The sequence below is a fragment of the Hyperolius riggenbachi genome, chromosome 11 (assembly GCF_040937935.1).
Source record: "Hyperolius riggenbachi isolate aHypRig1 chromosome 11, aHypRig1.pri, whole genome shotgun sequence".
Classification (NCBI taxonomy): domain Eukaryota; kingdom Metazoa; phylum Chordata; class Amphibia; order Anura; family Hyperoliidae; genus Hyperolius; species Hyperolius riggenbachi.
Window position 1 is genome coordinate 50,926,676 of NC_090656.1, and position 23,927 is coordinate 50,950,602.

The window sequence follows — 23,927 nt, forward strand, 5'->3', positions numbered from 1 at the left end:
AAATTTGGTCTGTCCACAATGAAGCAATGACCTTATCATTGTGGGTATGCACCCCCCCCCCAGACAGCCGACAGAAAAATTAGGCAGGCATGTACACACACCAGAAAAATTATTATAGCGGCCTTAAAAATTCAGGAATCCACCTGGAGTCCTGGACTCTGTTGGTGGTGGCGGAGAAGGCAGTCAAGCAGAGATGCTGTGTGGGGAGCGACTTAGTCTTGGGGCAGACAGTCACACGGCGTGCAGGCAGAGATGCTGTGTGTGGGGACTGACTTAGTCTTTGGGCAGGCCTGAGCATGCTTTGCAGATCAGGCATCTGTGGTCAGATGGACCCTTGACCCAACGCTGTGTGCCAGAGATGTCACCACTGGCCTTTCAACATCACGATACAGTTTAGGTATCACCTTTTTTGAGAAAAAATTGTGGCCTGGTATCTTCCACTGCGGTGTGTGGCTTTGCTTTTGTGTGCTGCTTTCCCTCAGGTGGTCACCCCATTGCAGTTTGTGCTTTGTAATCCTGTGCCTTCGTAAGGTAGTTGTCCTTACGCGGGTCTTGGTCTTTCCACGGCTCAATTTTCAGTGGCAGAGAGTACAGATGGCATTGCTCTCATCTGAGGCAGACACACAAAAAAAATGTCCACACCGCTGAGCCCTGGGGTGATGGCACTTGAGTGGTGGTGGCCGACTGAGTGTTAAATGGGGTGCCAGAATCAGAGCAGGAGGAGGAAGATATGTCACGGTTCCGTGCGAAAGCTGAGAAAGATGAGGTGTTCTGTGTTAAATATTCAACTAAGTCCTGACAATATTGGGGGTTGATGGCACATGCCTTCTTCTGAACACTGTACTTTGGTCAAGGGCCGCACAAAATCACGACAGCGCAACCTCGAACAGACCTGCCAGGTGGCCTGCCTCTGCCTTTTGTTTTGTCCATATTGGGGGGGATGAAGTGAAAGGTATGCACTGACTTGACTAATACAATGTGCAGTCACACAGGTGCAGTTAACAGGTATGCACGGAGTGGTATATCACACTGCGTGTGGTCACATAGGTAGGTGGGTGCACCGAACACAACAGGTAGGTATATGCAGTGATGGGTATTACAAATGTGCACCTGTGACACACACGTACCGTGAACAGGTACAGTGACTGGTGGTATTAAATATCACACTGCGTGCACTCACGTAGGTAGGTGGGTGCACTGAACACAACAGGTAGGTATATGCAGTGATGGGTATTAAAAATGTGCACCTGTCACGCACACACACACAGGTACCGCCATGAACAGGTGCAATGGCTGGTGGTATTAACAATGCGTGCACTAGGTAGGTAGGTAGGTAGGCGCACTGAACAGTGAACAGGTGCAGTGATTTGGATGGGATTACAAATCTGCAGCTGCCTGTTACACACACACAGGTAGTTACTGAATGTGCTGGGCCTGGCAGTGGCACAGTAGGAATTACACCAAAGACCAGCTGCGACTGACTGACAGATCTGTATATAATGCAAGTGGGCCACACACACACACACACACACACACACACACACACACACACACACACACACACACAAAAGATCACAAGAACAAGATTAGCTCTCAAAAGAGATGTTGAGGGGTGCTCTTTTTTAGCAATAAGAATCAGCAAGGAGCAAGCTAACAAGTAACTAAGCTTTCCCTATGAGAGTCTGCAGCAGCTCTCCCTTCTCTAATTACTGCACGCACACGAGTGAGTCCAATGCCTGACGCTGCCTGACTTTTATATAGGGGGGAGTGGCTCCAGGAGGGAGTGTAGCCTGATTAGCTACAATGTGCCTGCTGACTGTGATGTAGAGGGTCAAAGTTGACCCTAATGATGCACTATGGGGGCGAATCGAAGTTCCGGAAAAGTTTGCGGTTCTCCGCGAACGCGAACCACGGAAGTTTGCCGGGAACCGTTCTCTGGTGAACAGTTCAGGCCATCTCTAGTATTCAAGAAATATTCCAACGATCCAAGAAGTATTCCCTGCATCTCTGCATTTTAGGCTGCCAGACTGGGGGAGGGGGAAAATATGTGGTCCCACAGTGTGCAAAACAAAAGTTTTAATTAGGCAGGGAAAGGGTTAAAGTATTGTACTGCATTCGGCATGAATAACTGCCTCTATTATATTAAAATGCTCTTTTTAAACCTTTATTTAATTATTTTTACTACAAGTCTATTTTTGGCTTACACTTAACACCAGTTATGTAAAGTCAGGAATCCAGAAATCACACCTTGAAAAAGCAATAGTGTTTTATTGAAATGTGTGCAAAAGAAAACCCTGCGTTTGTCATGTATGAGGCCGGCTTATGGATGTGTGATCTTCTAATAGAATCCTGCGGGCACTTTTGTCTATTTAAGGAACATAGCTATGCAGCTTTCCTTGAATTCTGTGATTACATATCTCGAGATTATGCGGCTTTGGAATATACTTCAATATGCCAACGCATTGCTCCTCTTTGAAATGTATTTCTGATCTTGTTTTGTATTACCTTCTCTTTCTATTTGGTTTTATTTGATCATGTATTCTATTTTCTTACTGTCTTTATGTCTGATAGTCTTTAATTTACATAATTTTTTTTTTTTTGCTTCGACACTCTTACTAAGAAACTTTTTCAGTTCTAATGAGGTGAGGAAAATACCCAGACAGTTTTATGTAGAGGTAAATAATCCACTTGGATAGTCAGAAATGCTGCTTTCTGATTCAACAAAAATTCCGATTTCCACTAATGCCGATTACCGATTCTGCGTATTTCCAATTTCTGTTTTTCGATTTCAGAGGAGTTCTTTTTTTGTCTTTTTTTGCATTGTCTGGCCAAATACTTTGGAGTGATTGGGCAAAAATTACCAAGTTGCGGTAATGCTGTATTTCAATGTAAATGCTATATGTAGGTAGAAAAAAACAGTCTTGTAAAAGTAATACCTTTTAATGGCTAGCTGATAACGTTAAATAATGCAAGCTTTCTGGGATCATTTTTACTACTATCAATGTAAATGCTGAGTTCCAATCAGAAATGTGGTAATTTTAATTATGCGATATCCAAATACGCATCCCTATCCACTTACTCCAGCTCACAAAACAGTCTAACTAATTGACATTTAGGGCCATATCCTATTCAAGGTAATAAGTAGCTTGCAGATGCGAGCTACTTATTGCCTTGCCATCGCGCGAGGATTACCGGCAAATCCTATTGCCCAAATCCTTCGCGCGATGACCGACCGTTAAGGAGCATTACTCAGGCGAAAGCCTGAGCGATGTTCCCTATTACCGGCCGATGGGGAGTGAGGTTTACGCTGTGGCGCTGTCCATCAGCACCACGGCCTCACTCCCCACACATGTGCACTCGCCCGCCGAACATCGCCGACCTCTTCCGCCGCAGCATCTGGGGGTCTACTTTAATAAGGAGACCCCCAGAGCTCCCCGTCGGGTCGCCGCACACTGTAGAAGCCCACCATGTAGCTGCACCGGCACCCCTGCATACATACCGCCGCAGATCACCCGACGCTTCTCGCCTCAAAATCCGTCGTGTAATTACAGTGTATCTGACACTGTAATTACTGTGCGCATAGAAGGAGCCCGGGCAAAGCATCTTAGAATCTGCAGCCTGGGCTCCCCATTGGTCCGCTGTGTGAGCTATTTTATTGGTTTAGACAGCGGACCAATGGGAAGCCCAGGCTGCAGATTCAAAGATGCTTTGCCCGGGCTCCTTCTATGCGCACAGTAATTACAGCGTCAGATACACTGTAATTACACAACGGATTTTGCGGCGAGAGGCGTTGGGTGATCTACGGTGGTATGTATGCAGGGGTGCCGTTGCAGATACATGGGGGGCTTCTACAGTGTGCGGCGACCCGACGGGGAGCTCTGGGGGTCTCCTTATTAAAGGAGACCCTCAAATGCTGTGGTGGCGACGTGCGTTAGCCAGTTTAGACCTACTTTTTGCAGGTCTAAGCTAACGCTCATGTCTGCTGGGAAGTATCGCCTCCCAGAGGCATGATAAGGGTGTTTGGATAAAGTGTTCTAATATATATATATATATATATATATATATATATATATATATATATATATATATATTATCGCCTAAGCGAGTTCTTTTCCACCTGGGGGGGGTCTAAAGTTTTATAAAATTAGGCAATGCCCCCATCGTCTAAGTTAAGAACTCATCAGTGCTTAGCATTGGCGAGTTCATCAATAGAATATGGCCCTTAGTGTTCAAATTACAGTTTTTTAAAGTTCTAAGAACAATTATTATTAAAATATATATATGTAAGAGATAATACAACACTATGGGCTTGATACACTAAGACAAATAGTGTCCCTTATTAGAGTTAAGGAGCCTTATCAGAATTAAGGGGCCTTATCAGAGTTAAGGGGCCTTATCGGTGCCTAATCAAAGTTAAAGGGGTACTATGGCGAAAAATTGTAAAATTTACAATATGTGCAAACATAAACAAATAATAACTACATTTTTTCCAGAGTAAAATGAGCCATACATTAGTTTTTTCCTATGTCGCTGTCGCTTACTATTGTAGTAGAAATCTGACAGAAGTGACAGTGACAGGTTTTGGACTAGTCAATCTCTTCATAGGGGATTCTCAGCATTGCCTTTATTCTTTATAAAGATATTCCCTTAAAATGATTTAAACAATGATGCTGGCCAGCTTCCCTGCTCGCTACACAGTTTTTTGGCAGTTGGACAGAGCAACTGCCATTCACTAAGTGCTTTTGAAAATAAATAAATCCCTAGATGGACTAGTCCAAAACCTGTCGCTTTTGTTAGATTTCTACTACCTACTGTAAGTGACAGCAACATAGAGAAAAGTAATTTATGGCTCATTTTTCTCTGGAAAAAAATGTACTTCTTATTTGTATATGTTTGCAGATATTTTACATTTTAAAATTTTTCGCCATAGTGCCCCTTTTAAGGGGCTTTATCAGTGCCTTATCAGAGTTAAGGGGCCTTATCAGAGTAGCATAGCGAGTGCTATGAACATATGCCTGCTAATTGGCAATGACGAGAGCTCCACTCTTCCTACCCTGAGTCCTTGCGGGTCCAGTCTCTTTAACCACTTCAGCGTACAGTGTTATTTCACCTTAAGCATCCGAGCAACTTTCACCTCCCATTCATTCGCCAATAACTTTATAACTACTTATCACAATTAATTGATGTATATCTTGTTTTTTCCGCCACCAATTAGGCTTTCTTTGGGTGGTACATTTTGCTAAGAATTTTTTTCTTCTAAATCCATTTTAACCACTTCAGGACCACAGGCTTTACCCCCACTAAAGACCAGGCCATTTTTTGTGAAATAGGCCACTGCAGCTTTAAGGCCAAGCTGCAGGGATACACAACACAGCACACAAGTGATTCCCCCCACCTTTTCTCCCCACTAACAGAGCTCTCTGTCGGTGGGGTCTGATCGCCCCCCCCCCAGTTGTTTGTTTTTTTACAAATATTTGTTTTTATTTTATTTTTATTTATCTTGATTTTGATTGAAATACTGTAATTTTTAAAATTTTCCCTCTGTCCCTGCCCTCCCTCCCCCTGCCAGCCAATCCCTTTCATCAGCTGTCCTAGGCTTCAGCCTACGACAGCCGCTCACCTCTGTGCTTATGGAGGGGACAGCCGTGTCACACGGCTGTCCCCAGTACAACGCTGCTGCAGATCGCAGCACTGTACACCCTGATTAGACAGCAGTTTCGGCGTCTAACAGTCTCCCAGCGGCGATCACTCGGCTCCACCTACCAGGCAAGAGATGCGTGCGCGATCTCCTGTAAACTGCAGCCCCAGGACTTTACACCAATCGGCGTTAGGCAGTCCTGGGGCTGCTGCCGTGGCCACGCCCATCGGCATGACGTGGTTGTCTAGTAGTTAACATGAAGATTATGAAAGAAATGGAAAAAAAACATAATTTCTCAGATTTTAGCCATCATAGTTTGAAATTATTACATGCTACCATAATTAAAACCCATGTATTTTATTTGCCCATTTGTCCCGGTTATTACACCATTTAAATTTTGTCCCTATCAATGCAGGCGCAGTGGCAACAGCACAGTCTATCTGGACGGAAAAATCCGTCCAGATAGACTTAGGTGGTTAAAGGACATTATCACCGCACTTTGATTGGTCCAATAGGCTGCCTTTCACTTGACATGCACAAACAACCTCAAGAATCAGAATTCCCACTCTGAAGGCATAATTGACAAAATCAAAATTAATCGCTGCTTCACTGTTCAGAAACTGTATCAAATGTGCATGATTAAAGGGCAACTGAAGTGAGAGGTATATGGAGGCTGCCATGTTTATTTCCTTTTAAACAATACAATTTGCCTGGTAGCCCTGCTCATCTATTTGGCTGCAATAGTAACTGAATCACACCAAAACAAGCATGCAGCTAATCTTGTCAGTTCTGACAATAATGTCAGAAACACTTGTTCTGCTGCATGCTTGTTCAGGGTCTGTGGCCAAAAGCATAAGAGGCAGAGGATCAGCAGGGCTGTCAGGCAACTGGTATTGCTTAAAAGGAAATAAATATGGCAGCCTCCATATCCCTCTTGCTTCAGTTGTCCTTTAAAAACAATGTTGAGCAGTGAGCGTCGAGCATGTGCATGATAAAAACAAACACTCTCACTACTTTGCGTCTCTCATCACTTCAGTTTGGTTCCTGCTCTTATTTACTGCAGATGTGGTATTTCTTCTATAATGCTTCTTATTGATACTTTCTGTCGCATTATATTCTTGGTGGATACGCTGTATAGGTTCGCACTGGCACTTTTTGTCTATATTGGCCACCTTTTTCACACTAGCACTTTCATTGGTAGGCTTCACTCTAAATACTTTTTCACTTTTTTGGCATTTTTCTATGGTGGTATCTCCCTTACACCAGCACCATGTGATATCTATGAATAATATCAATATTGCACAGATCTATGCATATGTTTTCTGCATTTTTATTGTATGCTTCACTGATTTGCAATTTGTTCTTAAGAGACCGCACATTTTATATTTATATCAAATATATACTGTTTTTGCCATTAGTAATACTAGACATGTGGCATATTTTATTATGTTTTATATTCATCATCATAATAGGAACTACAGAGCCTTGCCTATTTATTATTAGTCTGTATAAAGACTTATGGATGTCATGTGCCCATGTTTTGTTTTTAACATTGTTTTTAATCATGCATATTTGATACAATAGTGAGTTTCTGAACAGTGAAGCATAGATTAATTTTGATTTTGGCAATTATGACTTCAGAGTGGGAATTTTGATTCTTGAGGTTGTTTGTGCATGTCGAGTGAAGGGCAGCCTATTTGGCCAATCAAAGTGCACGGATAATGTCTTTTAAAGAGACTGGACCCACAGGGGCTCAGGTAGGACGAGTGGAGCTCTCGCCATTGCCAATTAGCAGGCATATGTTCGTAGCGCTCGCTATGGTACTTAACTTTGATAAAGCATTGATAAGAATCCTTAAAGCGGATCCGAGATGAAAAACTAACTATAACAAGTAACTTGTCTATATATCTTATCTAAAGTTTAGATAGTTTACACAGCAAATCTAGCTGCAAACAGCTTCAATAGAATATGATTATTTCTTCCTGTGATACAATGACAGCAGCCATGTTGTTTGTAAACATTACACATAGGTAAGCTTATCTGCATCTTCAGCACTCAGCCTAATCCCCCCTCCTCCTACCTCCTCCCCTCTGCCTCTGAAATCTCTGGCTAGTAATACCCCTCCTCCTGCCCAGACTGAGCTCCCATGAGCCCTTGCTACTGTCTGAAAATGCCAAGGCTCTCTGAAAGGCTGTGGGTAAGGATAATTTAGTTTACAGGGAATTAGACTATTAAAACAAAAACAAAAAAGTATTTGGCTTGAGGAATGCCCTATAAACAATAGGAAAGGAACACTATTATGCAATGATTAAAAGTTCATCTCAGATCCACTTTAACTCTGATAAGGCCCCTTAACTTTGATAAGGCCCATTAACGCTAATAAGGCATGCTATTTGTCTAAGTGAATTATGCCCTATATGTTGATAACAAATGTTGATAAAAGCTGTTAATGATAAATAGTGTCAAAGATACCCATTCCTACTGTAAATAGGCTCTTTCATTTATTTTGTGGATTAGTTTTCTTCTCTGTCCATCTTTCTCACTATCCTAAACCTTGCATAACACTTATGTTAAAATGTTTGATGAACTGCAATGGAGACTGGCCATAGACTTTAATACAAAGCCTGTATGCTGTGAGTTAGAATAATGTGATCAGTTACAACACAGTACAGTGAACCGTCCCATAGAATTGTATGGGCAGTGAGTTGACCTGATGATTATTCTGCAACACAACTGAGTATTGTGAACTAGCCCTTTATTCTTGAGGTAGTCCTAACCTGCAAAATTAGCCTTCCTATGTAGTCCATGTGCTTAATCAGGGGTTATTTTGGTGTCCCCATTATACAAATGTGTTGGACTCCTCAATACACTGGACACCATACACTAAGGGCCTGTATACACTGGCTGCATTGCGCTGTGATTTAAAATTGCATGCAAATTTTTTTATCGCCAAGCTTTCATTAACCATATGGATATTGGGAATGCTGTAGATGTGATATACTTGGACTTTGCAAAGGCCTTCGACACTGTTCCCCACAAAAGTCTGGTGCAAAAGTTGAGGATGCAAGGACTGGGGAAGAGTCTGTGTTCATGGATAGGGAACTGGCTAATGGACAGAAAACAAAGAGTTGTGGTCAATGGATCGTACTCAAAATGGGAGACTGTTAGCAGTGGGGTCCCACAGGGGTCTGTTCTGGGTCCAGTGCTCTTCAATTTATTTATTAATGACCTAGTAGATGCAGTAGTGAGCAATGTTGCTATTTTTGCAGATGATACAAAATTGTGCAGAATCATCAACTCTCAGGAAGATAGTGTCATATTGCAACAGGATCTGGATAGGATGGCTATATGGGCACATACATGGCAGATGAAATTCAATGTTGACAAATGTAAGGTCATGCATTTTGGACGTACTAATGGTCTAGCACCATACAAAATAAATGGGATACAGTTGGGGACATCAAACTTGGAGAAGGACTTAGGAGTACTCATTGACAACAAGTTAAATAATCGTACTCAATGCCAAGCAGCTGCAGCTAAAGCTAACAAAATTTTGGGATGCATTAAAAGGGAAATAAAAACTCGAGATGCTAGCATAATATTGCCCCTGTTTAACTCTCTAGTAAGGCCACATCTGGAATATGGAATTCAGTTCTGGGCACCACATTACAAAAAAGATATTGCAGTTTTAGAGCAGGTGCAGAGACGAGCAACAAAATTGATGCGTGGGATGGAAGGTCTCACTTATCGAGAAAGGTTAGATAAACTGGGTTTATTTAGTCTAGAGAAAAGACGCCTTAGAGGGGATCTAATTAACATGTATAAATACATCAGAGGGCAATATAATACCTTGGCGGATGAGCTTTTTGTCGCTAGGCCTTCTCAAAGGACTAGAGGACATGATCTGCGCATGGAGGAAAAATGTTTTAACCATTTATTTAGGAAAGGGTTCTTTACAGTAAGAGTGATTAAGATGTGGAATGCATTGCCACAGGAAGTCGTTATGGCAAACTCTATACCTGCATTTAAAGGGGGCTTAAAAGTATTCCTTGCGTTGAAAGACATCCATGGCTACAATTACTAGGTAATGCCTAATGATGTTGATCCAGGGATTTTATCTGATTGCCATCTGGAGTCGGGAAGGAATTTTTCCTTTTAGGGGCTAATTGGACCATGCCTTGTAAGGGTTTTTTCGCCTTCCTCTGGATCAACAGGGATATGTGAGGGAGCAGGCTGGTGTTGTACTTTATACTGGTTGAACTCGATGGACGTATGTCTTTTTTCAACCAAAATAACTATGTAACTATGTAACCATTTGGGGACTGGCTGCCTGCCTAACCCCCCTTAAGGACCAGGCGATTTTGCATGCGAGGGGGGCACGTTTGGGGGGGGGGTCAGGCAGCCAGATCCCACTTTTGATAGCTAGGCATGGTGTCCCCCCTGTAGCAATTACTCACCTCCCAGGCTCCAGCAAGGAGCCGATGTGGACTGGCATCCCCACTCGTACTGACGCTAAGTTCCATTAAAATTAGCTCCTTACCTCACCCACTCTAACATAGTGACCCCAAAAAATGTTTTTGCATATTACAAAAACTTACATAAAAATACATAAATAGTTACCTTGAGGACTCAACTTTTTTTTTTCAATGTATGTCATGAGGGCATATTACTGTTATCTTTGTAAATAAAGGATTGTAATTAGTGAAGGTCACAAAACTGCAAAAATACACCTTTATTTCCAAATAAAATGTTGTCGCTGTACACTGTGATAGGGACATAATTTAAATGGTGTAATAACCAGGACAAATGGGTAAATAAAATATGTTGGTTTTAAATACAGTAGTATGTATTATTTTAAAACTATAATGGCTGAAAACTGAAAAGAAATGAACTTTTCTCATTTTTTTCTTATTATTCCTGTTAAAATGCATTTAGAATAAAATAATTGTTGGCATAATGTACTCCCCAAATAAAGCCTAATTGTTTGTGGAAAAAAAAAACTAGATACAGATCATTTCGTTGAGATAAGTAGTGATAAAGTTATTGGGGAATGAATGAAAAGAGAGATGAAATCTAAAAATTGTTCTGGTCCTTAAGGAGAAAAAACCCTCAGTGGTCAACTTGTCAAAGGTCTAAACCATTGAAAACCCTAATTTCCTAAAAATAGATACTGTATATACAGAAGATCTGTAGAAGAAAAAAGGCAGGATTGTGGAAGAGAGAAAGAGAGTACGTGTGTGTGTGTAACATACGACTGTGGGCTAAATACAAAATTGCATGTTTTTTTGTAAAGACAATAACTGTAGATTAACAAAACTGTGAATGAGGCTTTAGCTAAAACATTCACTGTTTCCCTCAGCGCTATAATAAAATAATGACACTAAAATAATTCCAAAATCTCCAATGTGCTTGGTGTACCCCATATTTGTAGTGTGGTATTGGTTTAATAAGTGTAGGTTTTTCTTAGCTACATGTACAGTATGTGCACATCATGTATGGGCAAGTATTTTGTGCCTAAAAGAGAACTTGGAATATACTGGAAGAAGAACATTGCTCCATTACCTTTACTTAATATTTTTCTTATTTATTACTGCTGCTAGGGAGCTGTTGTGCCTCCGTCTGACATAGTGTGTGACAGGTGCTCTTTATGGAGACACTAGAGGTAGATTTTTGATGTCTTCAGTGTATGACACAAAGGGCCATATCCTATTCAAGGTGATAAGTAGCTTGCAGATGCGAGCTACTTATCACCTTGCCATCGCGCAAGGATTACCGGCAAATCCTATTGCCCATATCCTTCGGCGATGGCCGATCGTTAGGGAGCATTACTCAGGCGAAAGCCTGAGCGATGCTCCCTTTTACCGAGCGATGGGGAGTGAGGCTTACGCTGTGGTGCTGTCCATCAGCACCACGGCCTCACTCCCCACACATGCGCACTCGCCCGCCGCCATCTTCCGCCGCTGCATCTGGGGGTCTCCTTTAATAATGCGACCCCCAGAGCTCTCCGTCGGGTCGCCGCACAATTTAGAAGCCCCCACGCAGCTCTGCACCGGCACCCCTGCTGGCATACATACCGCCGCAGATCACCCGCCGCCTCTCGCCGCAAAATCCGTCGCGTAATTACAGTGTATCTAACACTGTAATTACTGTCGGCATAGAAGGAGCCCGGGCAAAGCATCTTTGAATCTGCTTTGAATCTGCAGCCTGGGCTCCCCATTGGTCCGCTGTCTGAGCCATTTTATTGGTTTAGACAGCGGACCCATGGGGAGCCCAGGCTGCAGATTCAAAGATGCTTTGCCCGGGCTCCTTCTATGCCGACAGTAATTACAGTGTTAGATACGCGACGGATTTTGCGGCGAGAGGTGGCGGGTGATCTGCGGCGGTATGTATGCCAGCAGGGGTGCCGGTGCAGAGCTGCGCGGGGGCTTCTAAATTGTGCGGCAACCCGACGGAGAGCTCTGGGGGTCGCCTTATTAAAGGAGACCCCCAGATGCAGCGGCGACGACGTGCGTTAGCTAGTTTAGACCTGCTCTTTGCAGGTCTAAGCTAACGCTCATGTTAGAGACATGATAAGGGTAATTGGATTCGGTGTTAAGAACTCGCTGGGTGATTATATCGCCCAAGCGAGTTCTTTTCCGCCTGGGGGGTCTAAAGTTTAATTAGATTAGGGTCGCCTAAGTTAAGAACTCGCCAGTGCTTAGCGCTGGCGAGTTCAGCAATAGAATATGGCCCAAAAAGTCTATGCTGTTGCAAACCCCTGAACTGGAAGTGACAAAGAGTGTGAGGCCTTCCGCCAGCCAAAGAAAATAAACCATTAGCTGCTATTGTGGTCTGGTTTTACCCTTTAAAGAGACTCTGTAACAAAATGTTCAGCCTTATTTCTTCTATCCTATAAGTTCCTATACCTGTTCTAATGTAGTCTGAATTACTGCTGCCTTTTCTAGTTGCACTGTCTCTGTAATATATCTAATCTTCTTTTCTTTATCAAGCTTTGTCGACCCAGGGAGGAATGGGCTGCCTCTGTTGTAATGAATACAAGTTATGCACGCCCCTGCATGTCCCCCTCCAGGCTCTGTGTGCTTTGTTTACAGACAGCGTCTCTGCTCTCAGTTTCAGCCTGTCTGTGATGCAGTTTTGTGAGGCTGAGGGGGGGGGGGCTGCCTGTCACATGCTGAGAAACTGTGAGAATCCCAGACTGGAGTGCAGATAATTCACTATGTAATAAAATCTTGTAGTATATATAAGGCTGCTCCACACAAGTAGTCCTGAAGGTACAAGCTGGCCAAAGAGATATAGATTTTTTTATGCGACTTCACCCGGGGTCTTTTAAAATTGAGAATTAAATGCTTTATTTTTTGGATTTGTAATTGAAGCAAGACTTGTATGTAGCTTACGTTTTGAAGAATGGCTGCATATTTGAACACTTAAATTATCTTTCTCCTCTTCTGTGAATTGCAGGGAAGGAAGAATACGCGGCGACATTCCGAGGAAATGAGTTCTTCTGCTATGACTTGTCCCACAGCCCAATTCAAAGCAGTGCAGACGAAATTACTCTCTCCTTCAGAACCCTCCAACGGAATGGATTAATGCTCCATACAGGGAAATCAGCAGACTATGTCAACCTTTCATTGAAAAGTGGTGCAGTTTGGTTGGTCATAAACCTTGGATCAGGAGCATTTGAAGCTTTGGTGGAACCTGTCAATGGAAAATTTAATGATAACAGCTGGCATGACGTCCGTGTCACCAGGAATCTACGACAGGTATGTCGTACATGTCATTTCAGTAGACTTTGCACTGATATAAATTTTAGGCTTGCTTTAAAACTCTGCAATTACGAACCTACATTTTCTTACAGTATTATTTATATTATATGTATAACTCAACATAGTTTTAGCTCTTCCACATTGCAGTCTTAAATTGATAATATAGCGTAGGCGGTATGAAGGTCCATAAGTCATCAACAAAAGATTAGCTGTGCGTTTTCTGTTTCTAAATAGATGTTCTGCATGTTTTTGTTTTAAGAATAATGTTAATTATTTAATTATTTCCATTATTTAGCTTCAGCATCTTGCGTTATGTCTCTCTTTTTGTGTGAATTTTGAATAGGTGACTTTGTGTAGAGGAAAAAAGGATAGCATTCTCTTTTACCTCTTTTGCAAGTTCAATGGTTGATCTAGAGACCCTACCGCTTGGGGATTAGTTAGTTCCCTCATTACGTATTTATACAGCAGTTCTTATTCTCTTCACCAATCTAAAAATCATTCTGCATTATAGACTATACTAATTACAGTAAATGTGAAGTTTATTTTTTTCCTAAAAAGACAGATACATATGGAGAAGGAAGGCTCTGTATCCTATGGAGCCTTCCAACTACTCTCTCGGTGGACTTGTTCCAGCGCTACCAATCCCCTTGCAGGTATTAGACAAACTAGTCGAATAAGCCTTTGGGGATCCTTGAGAGGCTTTGGAAACATTTGTGTCCCAAAGTGCTTCAGAAGACAGGTGGCTCCACATTGCTCAGGCATACACGCATGTGCAGTACAGAGCTGTCCATCTTTGGAATCACTCGGAGACTGGGTGCTTCCAAAGCCTTCTGAGAGCTCCAGAAGAAGGCAAATTCAAATGGGGGACAGTGCTGGAGAGGCTAGTGATGGCTCTACGAGATCCAGAGCCGTCCCTCTCCGTAGGTAAGCATTTTACTTTTTTTTCTCAAAACCGCTTCACATTTGATTCAAGTAATGAAATCAGTTCAGGTTGCTATTTGCCCAGGGACTCCAGTGCTTCACCAACTAGTGCACAAATTGTGTAACTCAAATGATCCAAGGACCATTTCATGGTGAAGTACCATCACACTGTATAGATATGTTGGACATTCTGCGCTCACACTGGCCCTCCAAAAAATTAGGTCCATTTTAAAATCCTTATTTATAGTCTAGATCTGGTAAAAAATTGGTGTCTGTACCCAATATTATAAAATCATTAATGATTAATATTAATATTATTAATCATTAATATTAAACGGAAGCTTACCTCTAAAAGTGAACAGTAGTGATGAGCTTGAATTTTACAAAGAAGTACATTTGCAGCGAAATTTAGAATTGTAATGCCAAATGTCAGAATATTACAACATTTATTTCACATGTAACTGTAATTATGATCTGTAAATTTGCAATAACGTGTAATTTCAGAAAAATATAACTTTCTTGTGCCCATAGATGTCAATGAATTTTATGCAACATTTTGTTTTCTCATAGAAAGATAGATATCCGCTTCATAGAGATAGAATGAAATGAGTGTATGTGAAAATGTGTTTTCTCATAAACTTAAATGCATTTGTGGGAAAATACCATGAAATTACACAAAATGAAGATTACCCATGAAATTGTTATTACGGTCACAAGCCTTATTGTGAAATTTAAATTCACAAAACCGTCATTACTCATTATGATCAACACTAGTGGACAGCAGTCTCTAGGAGAATTATTTTCTCTAATTTTATTTCTTTTGACATTAATTTGACCAGCATTTAGGAAGCTGGTATAAACTGAGGAAGCTGGTATAGCCAGTGAAATGCTTTGGAAGAAGTCAAGATTGTGGGAAATATATTGCCAAATTGAGATTAGAAATATGCCCTTTTTATCTAGAAATTACTGATGAATTCTGTGAGTTTCAATTTCCATTAATTGCTCATGCAAAGAATAATAAAACAGGGGAAACTCCTTTTGTTTATTTCTATCAAATTCTTATTTTAATTTACTCCATGCCTGACTTTAGTTTCCACCATGTACCAGGTGAAATCTATGGACTGGAGGAATTAAGATAGACATAATCATGATAATAATTGATGATATTGATAAATTGGCATATCTTTACCTATTCAGAGGCCTGGATAGCTGATTATGGGTTGCTCCTCAGGAAGATTTTCCCCAGCATGAAGTCCTTTGGGATCCTTCTTTCTACTCTTCTATTCTCCTCTAATCTTCATCAAGTGCAAGCTCCGGGAACTTAGATGGGCCATGGAGGAGACTCTAGCCAGCAAATTAGAGAGCAGAACTTTAATTAAGCTTTTGGAAGCTACTTAGAGAGTCCGCACTGGTGATTGAGTGTGTTATGACTGTGGTTTATCCCCAAAGTAGTCACTGTGTCAGAGTGCTTTCACAATTTATGCAAATTATCCCCTACGTAGTTGCCAATCCTTTAGACCAGAGGTGTCAAACGCCAGTCCTTGAGAGCCATTAGGGCCCTTTCACCCTATAGGCAGTGGTAAAAGGCTAAAATGCTGCATTTTGGCTGCAGGCGGTTTGAAGGTGTTTTAACGCCAACACATTACTATCAATTGTAATGAGAAATGCCGCGGTCAGCCCTAAAAAAGCTCCTGGGAGCTTCAAAACCTAACGCTCCAAAACTCAGCGTTCAGTGTGAAAGGTAAAATGAAAGTCTATGGACTATCATTTTACCTTGAAAAACGCCAACTATGGCCATGGCGTTAAAACACCGAAAAAGCCCTCTAGTGTGAAAGGGCCCTTAGGGTTTAGCATGGACTAAGAAATTAATGCAGCCCAAATATTAATTTGAGCTGTGTCAAAAATGTGTGTAGACCCCAGTTCTTGAGGACTGGAATTTGACATCTCTGCTCTACACTGTAGGTTCCTCTTGATAAAACAGACATTCTTTACAAATGAAGGCCCTGCAGGCCTTTTACATGAAGTTCCTGGAAATGAGTGTAGCTAGCTAGAGCTAATCTTAAAACTGCTACAGAGTGCTGCAAAGACGGGGTCCCCATCTTGTCTTGTGGCAGTAAAATGTATGCAAGCAGCAATAGAATGTAGTTAATCATTTTGGATAAATGTATTCCAACCCCCTTTACCAGCATTAAAATAAATTCATAAATTGAATTTAGTGTTCTCTCCAGAATTATGTTTAATTTAGATGCTGGAGAATAAAAAAACACCGTATAATGTTTTTTTCCCATCAGTCCTCTTGATTTACTGTAATGCCCCTGTTAATATGAGTCTTTTGAATTGCAACCACCAAGTAGATCTATCGCATTTAGAATGAGCACATCAAAGGTGTAATCTTATCTAACCCTGTGTTGCTTGTTCATGAGATAAATTATCCTAAAACCTGAATATATTAATGTGCATTTATTTGGGTGGGCAAAATGTTAAAATTATCTAGTGAAGGGAAAATTTATAAAACACTGAATTAAATCCGTAATGTTATAATTTAGTTTATATGTAATGTTTTTATTCTAAAATCTGAATTGCAGTCCTCTATTTATAGCAGATGCAGATTTGTGGTTTATGGCTTACACTTTTATACTTTTTGTACATCTTAGTAGCTATCATAGGTATTAGCTGTTGTACCTTTGCTTTCATTGTTGACGTTCGGTATACCATATATCTTGAAGAAAGCAATAGTTCTACTTTATGCTGTAAAAGTGTACAGCTATTTATCTATCAATCTCTTTCTCTCTTGGTATAAATTCAAAGAAGAGTAACAGTACCTGGCACCAAATGCAGCAGGGCAGACACACCAGGACTGGGACCAGGACACAGAGCGTGCTCATCCAGAATCCTTGTAATCCAATCGAGTTGAAGAAAAAAAGCGACACACCACTCCTTTAAAAGTCCCTTTATTCCGGTGGGGGAGACAGCAGGTACATGCAGTGGGGGTATCAAGTGCCTGACAGCTGTTTCGCTGGTTTAAACCAGCTTCTTCAGAGGCAGTACCTACTGCCTCTAAAGAAGCTGGTTTAAACCAGCGAAACAGCTGTCAGGCACTTGATACCCCCACTGCATGTACCTGCTGTCTCCCCCACCGGAATAAAGGGACTTTTAAAGGAGTGGTGCCTCGCTTTTTTTCTTCAACTCGATTGAATCTCTTTCTCTCTGTTTTGGAATAATGCTGGCTATATACTGTATTGGCTAATTGACCTGAAAGGTTTTTTTTATAATTATCGGAAGATACCAACAGTGATTTTCAGCATTGTGTTACATGCTGAGAAAAAATACTCCATGCTCCCTTTATATGACAGCTAGTTTAAAGTTATCACTACCGATGATCATAATGTGCTAATTTCAGTATCAGGCAAATCGTGTGCATGCAGCTTCTGGACAAATCGGGTGCCGTCATTGACTTACATATTAAATATCGGTAAGCCAGTGCCAAAGTGGAAAATCAGGTATCCAGCAGCGCTCAATATTTAGCATTTTTGCAGGGTTGTTCTTTTCTTTTTCATCTGCATGGTTTGGTTTGGGTGCCTGTGATATTTATCATTTATTGCATTTTTTATTTTTCTTTATTTTTTTTTTGGGGGGGGGGGGGTAGAGAGTTAAGTGTTAGGCGACAGGACCAAGGTTTCTGTGGTGGGGGAGTTAAATGTTAGGTGTCTGGCCCGGGGTTTGTGCAGGGGGGGGTTAAGTATGAGGCATCAGACCCTGGGATTGTGCAGGGAGGGGAGGGATAAATGTTGGGAAATAGGACTGGGGTTTGTGCAGTAGGGAGCGTTAGGTATTAGGGAGGGGGTCAGGGGGGAGGGTTCTGTGTGAGAGTAGGGTTGGGCTTAGCTGTAGTAAAATATCAATAACATTTACTGATATTTTACTATGGAAAAATAACACTGTAAATACTAATGCCCCCCTTACCCATTTCTAAAAAGAGTTAAAGTTAAATAAAAATTTAGCAACAGAAAAGTTCTTTATTGTTCTTAATCAACCACAAATAACCTTAAAATAACAATGGTCACACCTCAACATCCTAGGAAATTATTCCTCACCAATATCCTCTGGATATGTTGGCAAAAGCATCTTTACAAGTATCACCTGGTCACTCAGAGATGGGACCTAGTGGCAGAAATGTTGAAATCTTCGTCCTGTCAGAGCCATGCAGCCACAAGCAGGGCGTAGATTTCAACTGCACTGGCCTGGAAGTGGTTAATTAAGAACATTTTTCATGGTTGTATTTTTATTTCAACATAGCCCTTTGTGGAAATGGGTAAAGGGTTAGCCTGTGGCCCAGACTCTGAATGTTGGCTATGCCTGTCTGCATTGGTGACAAGGGGTAAAATAGACTTGGGTGGGGGGATCCCATACTTTCTTAAAATGTCTACAATTTCTATACAGAACTCGGTATATATAAAAGTGTACTGCAGCAAAATGTTTTTACCTAGTTTTTTAAAAAAAAAAAACATTTTTTTATGTGAAATTTTTGAAATCATTGTTTTCAAATCCTTCAAGGTCTTTCTGATTTTTTTTTTCATTCCTTCCCAAAGAAGTAATTTTTATATTTACACATAATTACAAGTAATTGTGAAATTACAGATCATAATCATGGTTACAAGCAAAAATAATTAAAAACAGCAGAACATTTTGCCTTATGATTTCTTATTGCACTTGCAAATTTTGATGCAAAATTACAATTATGTTCAAGCTCAACACTAGTTATCACAGTGAAACTTTATGGCCTATTTACTTCAAAACCAATCAATTTCTGGTAAATTCTGCTTATATAGATATCAGTCTTAGTGATGATCACAATCAGCAAAATTACGATTTCGCAAAATTTCGTTTACATTTTAAGAATTATGCCTATACGTAATTACGATTTGCAAACTAATCTGATTTTGTGGTCATTCGTAATTTCGCATAAAAATTTGCGCCATTTTCACGAAATTTTTTGTAATTTTTTGCCAACTTTGGAGGTTAATAGCAAAGCCCCATATATGCTATTGACACCAAAATTGCTACCTATGTTAGAGGGAATAGTGGGTACAAGGGAAAAAAACAGTTTAACCTCCTTGCCGGTTATCCCGAGCTCTGCTCGGGGTAACCTGCGTAGGAGGATTTCTCAGGCCCCACTGGGCCGATTTTCAAATTTCTTTTTTTACTACACGCAGCTAGCACTTTGCTAGCTGCGTGCAGTTTCCAATCGCCGCCGATTCGCTGCTACCCGCCGTGCCGCTCCCCCCCTCCTCCAGACCCCTTGCGCAGCCTGGCCAATCTGTGCCAGGCAGCGCTGAGGGGTGGATCGGGATTCCCTCTGACATCCCGACGTCCATGACGTCTGTGATGTCATCCCGCCCGGTCGCCATGGCGACCGGGGAAGCCCAGCAGGAAATCCCGTTCTGAATGGGATTTCCTGCTTACTCTGATCGCCGAAGGCGATCGGAGTGGATAGGGGGATGCCGCTTGTCAGCAGCTATCATGTAGCGAGCCCTGGGCTCGCTACATGATTTAATTTTTTTTTTTTTTAAAGTGCTGCGCTGCCCCCTTGCCGCCAGAATTGTAACGGCAAGGGGGTTAAAAACCATTTTCTTAGCATTTTTAAAATCAATTTTTTCAAAAACTACAATGTCTTTTTGAGAAATTCTTTTTTTGCCTTGTACCCACTATTCTTCTTAACATATGTATCAATTTTGGTAGCAGAAGCATGTATGGGGGCTTTGCTATTAACTGCCAAATTTGGCGCACAATTTCGAAAAATTGCACGAAAATTACGCAAATTATTACACGAAATTATGAAATACTACTATTACATATGAAATCAATTACTATTTTCCCTGAAATTTTGCATTACGATTATGATGCAAAAATGCAAATTTTGATGCAAAATTTTGCACATGCGAAATTTTGGCCCATCACTAATCAGTCTACCAGTGTGTGACCAGCATTAGAGGATATTTAACAACAACATAATGGTTATTTCACTGACCACAAATGTAGGAAGACTGCAAGTTTTTCTGGAATACTGGATTTCAACCCATTATTCCAGACCTTTGCTATTCAAACAGGACTTTAAGCTTGCCCATATTTATGATCAGAGAGTGGAACCATCTATCTATCTATCTATCTATCTATCTATCTATCTATCTATCTATCTATCTATCTATCTATCTATCGTACCATTGTTGCCCTCAAAAACAGGATCTACAGCTGTGGAAATATTGAGAGGTTTGGATGTAATGAAGCCCATTGGAAATTGCTAAATAATATTATGTTTTTCTATATTCGAGAGTAAGAGAGCTCTTGATTGAGGCTAGGAGCACACTAAGCAGAATTGCCTGCGTTGCATAAAACACATGCGATTTTGCACATCAGGAAAGTCTATGGGTCACATAAGCAAATGCTTATCTCTGTGTTCTCCCCTGTGCATTTTTCAAAATGCACAGCTTGCTGCATATTTTTGTGAAACGCATCTGAAAAGTGCATATGTATTTCAATGGTGATGTAGAAAATGTGCATTTTACTACATTTTTACATGCATTTTTTATGCATTTTATTAAAATAAGTATGATACGATTGAAATATGGAAAGTATTGAAAAAACACAAAATATACCAAAAACGCAATCAAAACATACAGGAAAATGCGCAATGTAGAAAACGCATAGTTTTCTGCACAGCCAAGTGTGCTCCCAGCCTTAGAGTTTCCAGGGTGATCTGAAAAAAGGCAAACATCTCTATCAAAATAAATTAAAAAAAAACAGTGGATAAGACTGCATGCTATAGAGCCTTCCCACCTGCACTGCACATACTATGAACACAAGACCACACAAACATCCATGCGCTTCCTGATTCTGGAGTTTAAAGATTTCCAGGAAAAACTGCAGCACCAGTTCTATGCCTTTTTTCTATTTACTGTAGATGATCAATGTGATCAGAATCAATTTTATTTGGCCAAATAAGTTTGTACTTACAAGGAATTTGACTTGGCAGGTGCTTAACAGACACAGACAAAAAAAAAAAACAAGGACACACAGTGAAAGTAATTGCAAGTCAAGTTCCGATCTTCCATGTGCAGCCGCTCCCCTTACCCCCACCCCCAATTCCGTTTCCCCTAAGCCATAGCCAAAGGGGCCTTTGCAGGAATGTATCTGTAAATGGCTGTCCTGTGCATGGTGGAGAAGATTTTAAAAGCCTATTTGGAAGCTCTTTAAACATCAAGGATCAAATGGGGCTACCTGCAGCCATTTTTAATGAATGCAACACAGGAGATTGTAGGGTTTGCAGACTTGTCCACTGCTTTCTTTTTATTTTAAAACAGATCCTCTCTAAAGTATGTTCAGGCACCTCTAGGTACAATCATTACTGTTCAGATTATCCACTGGGAACATTTTTTGTAGCAACAAGTTTTGTTAAAATGGAGTTTCCGCTTTAAACTAGATGTATGGATTCCTGATTCATGTCCCTCTGCACAATAACATAAAAGATAGCTTACTGCCTTCCCTGAAAAAAGCAACAGACGGTGTTATAGAGTTTTATTTATATATTTTTTTATTTTTTAAAGAACATTTCTTTTAGTAGTTACATTTTAATCTTTTATTGAAAATATTTGATAGCTAAAAATGTAAATCATCATATCTTTTGGAATGTGAAAGAGCAGCACACATCAATGAGCCTTTAAGGGCCTGAGATGTGCCACAACTTAATACCTAAACCATCCTAATCACTTTCTCAGATTAATTGTTGAAGACCACCTCCAGTATAAATGACAGAGCCTGTCATGGGATGCTCTGTATTAATGCTGCTGGTTTGGGGGGGATCTAAGGGTCAATTATGTACCCAATACAGCATCACTGGGACATAGGTGATGCTCTGCCTGCCTCCTCAGGAATGCAGTCAAGGCTATGTTTCCGAAGTCTGCTGAACTTCTTCAGAAACATCCTCCTGCCTTGCCGTGGTTCCCCCCAGCTCTGCTGCCACAAATTAGGTCATGAATGCTGGACCTGTATGAATGAATTACAGTAGATAAGTAAAGTAAGTAATGAAACCTGAGATCCCCAGCCCTTATACATCAAGTATGTTTTAATGAATTATCCCTGTAATATAAAGTAAAGTAAATTTGGAGATAGAGCTTTATTTTAATATCCTTACTGAATATGCACTGATCAGCCCAAACAATTAAACAGCTGTGCAATATTGAATAGGTTCTCCTTGTGCCACCAGAACAACTCTGAACCATCAAGGCATGGATATCATTAAGATCTCTGAAAGGGCTCAATGCTATTTGGCAGCAAGATGTCCTCTTAGTTGAAGCTTCTGTAGATCGGACTTGTTGTTTCAGCACCTCCAGTCCACAGTTCCTAACACAGATTTAGATATGGGAAATTTGTAGGCCAAAGAACATATCATTCATCAAACCAGGCAGGCCCTTTGGAACAATCTACCTTTGCTCCATGCCACTAGCCATGTATTTGATATTCAATAGAATATGCACTGGCTAGTAGGACAGTCTATGTCCATTCATACAGCATCCTCATATCTGCTTTTTCCAAAGAGTTCTAATAACATTTAAGTGATTCACCAAAACTGGCATGAAATAATAATAATAATAATAATAATAATAATAATAATAATAATAATAATAATAATAATAATTGCTACTGGTTTTGCATGATTTCCTGGATCAAGGAAGGATCAAGGAATGTTAAAAAGTTAGTGAAGTGCAAGTTGTTAAATATAAGCCACTCGCATGCATGCACCTTTAAGCAACAACTTGAATTCATTGCAAAAAAATTCTCACTACAGAGATGGGATACACAACGGCAACTGTATGACTTCTATTTCAGTAACCTTTTATCAATCTTCATAATTAAAATCTTTTGCAAACTAATAGAAGAAGTAAAAGAATTCCAGGCCGGGGGCATTGGGTCACCTTCATTCACCACCATCCTCTAGTGTTCAGTTAAGGGGTACGTTCCTAATTGCAGTCTTCTGTTGCCTTAGTTATGACCAGCAGAACAGGGATTGGCTAAGAGAGAGAAACCATCTTGTTATTGCACAGAGGGCTATAAGTCAGTGGACCTTTGCTGGTTTAAAGGGAAAAAGCTACCGGTATGTTGTAAAAATCTAGGACAATTAGCCAGCTGGCATGTTTTGTCTAACTTACTAAGTAAGATAATTGTAGCCACATCAATGTACTTGTAGCATCAAAAATGGTTGGGTATGGTACATGGTACTCTTTTTATTTGTGCTCACAAAAATCATTCTAGAATTAGCATGTGAGGTCTTTCAACTAAGAATGAAAGCCCTTCTAAAAGCAAGAGTTCATGGATTCATTATTGACCTACATTTTTCTAAAGGTCTATCAGACATCTGTACTGCTTTCACCTTTGTAGCTATCTTTCCTAGTTCTTACCCCTAATTACAACTATTTACACTTAAAAGAGAATTCTCACATTAAAGCAGAACTCCAGACATCATATGGAAAATAGTCCAAGGTGTTAGTTTTGCATTTTATAGCACTGACCTCTTCCACACACGCACTTTACAGAGTACATAGCCTTGACAT

The 23,927-nt window shown here is 40.6% G+C and overlaps 1 protein-coding gene across 14 annotated transcripts in view; it reads left to right on the forward strand.

Annotated features, from left to right (window-relative positions):
• The window catches only part of NRXN2 (neurexin 2), a 1,344,669-nt gene that overhangs the window by 753,653 nt on the left and 567,089 nt on the right, over positions 1 to 23,927 (forward strand). For all 14 annotated transcript variants that reach the window (XM_068260058.1, XM_068260059.1, XM_068260060.1 and 11 more), the window contains one exon: positions 13,097 to 13,398. In XM_068260058.1, the coding sequence (XP_068116159.1) occupies positions 13,097 to 13,398 (302 nt within the window). The remainder of the gene's footprint in view (positions 1 to 13,096; positions 13,399 to 23,927) is intronic.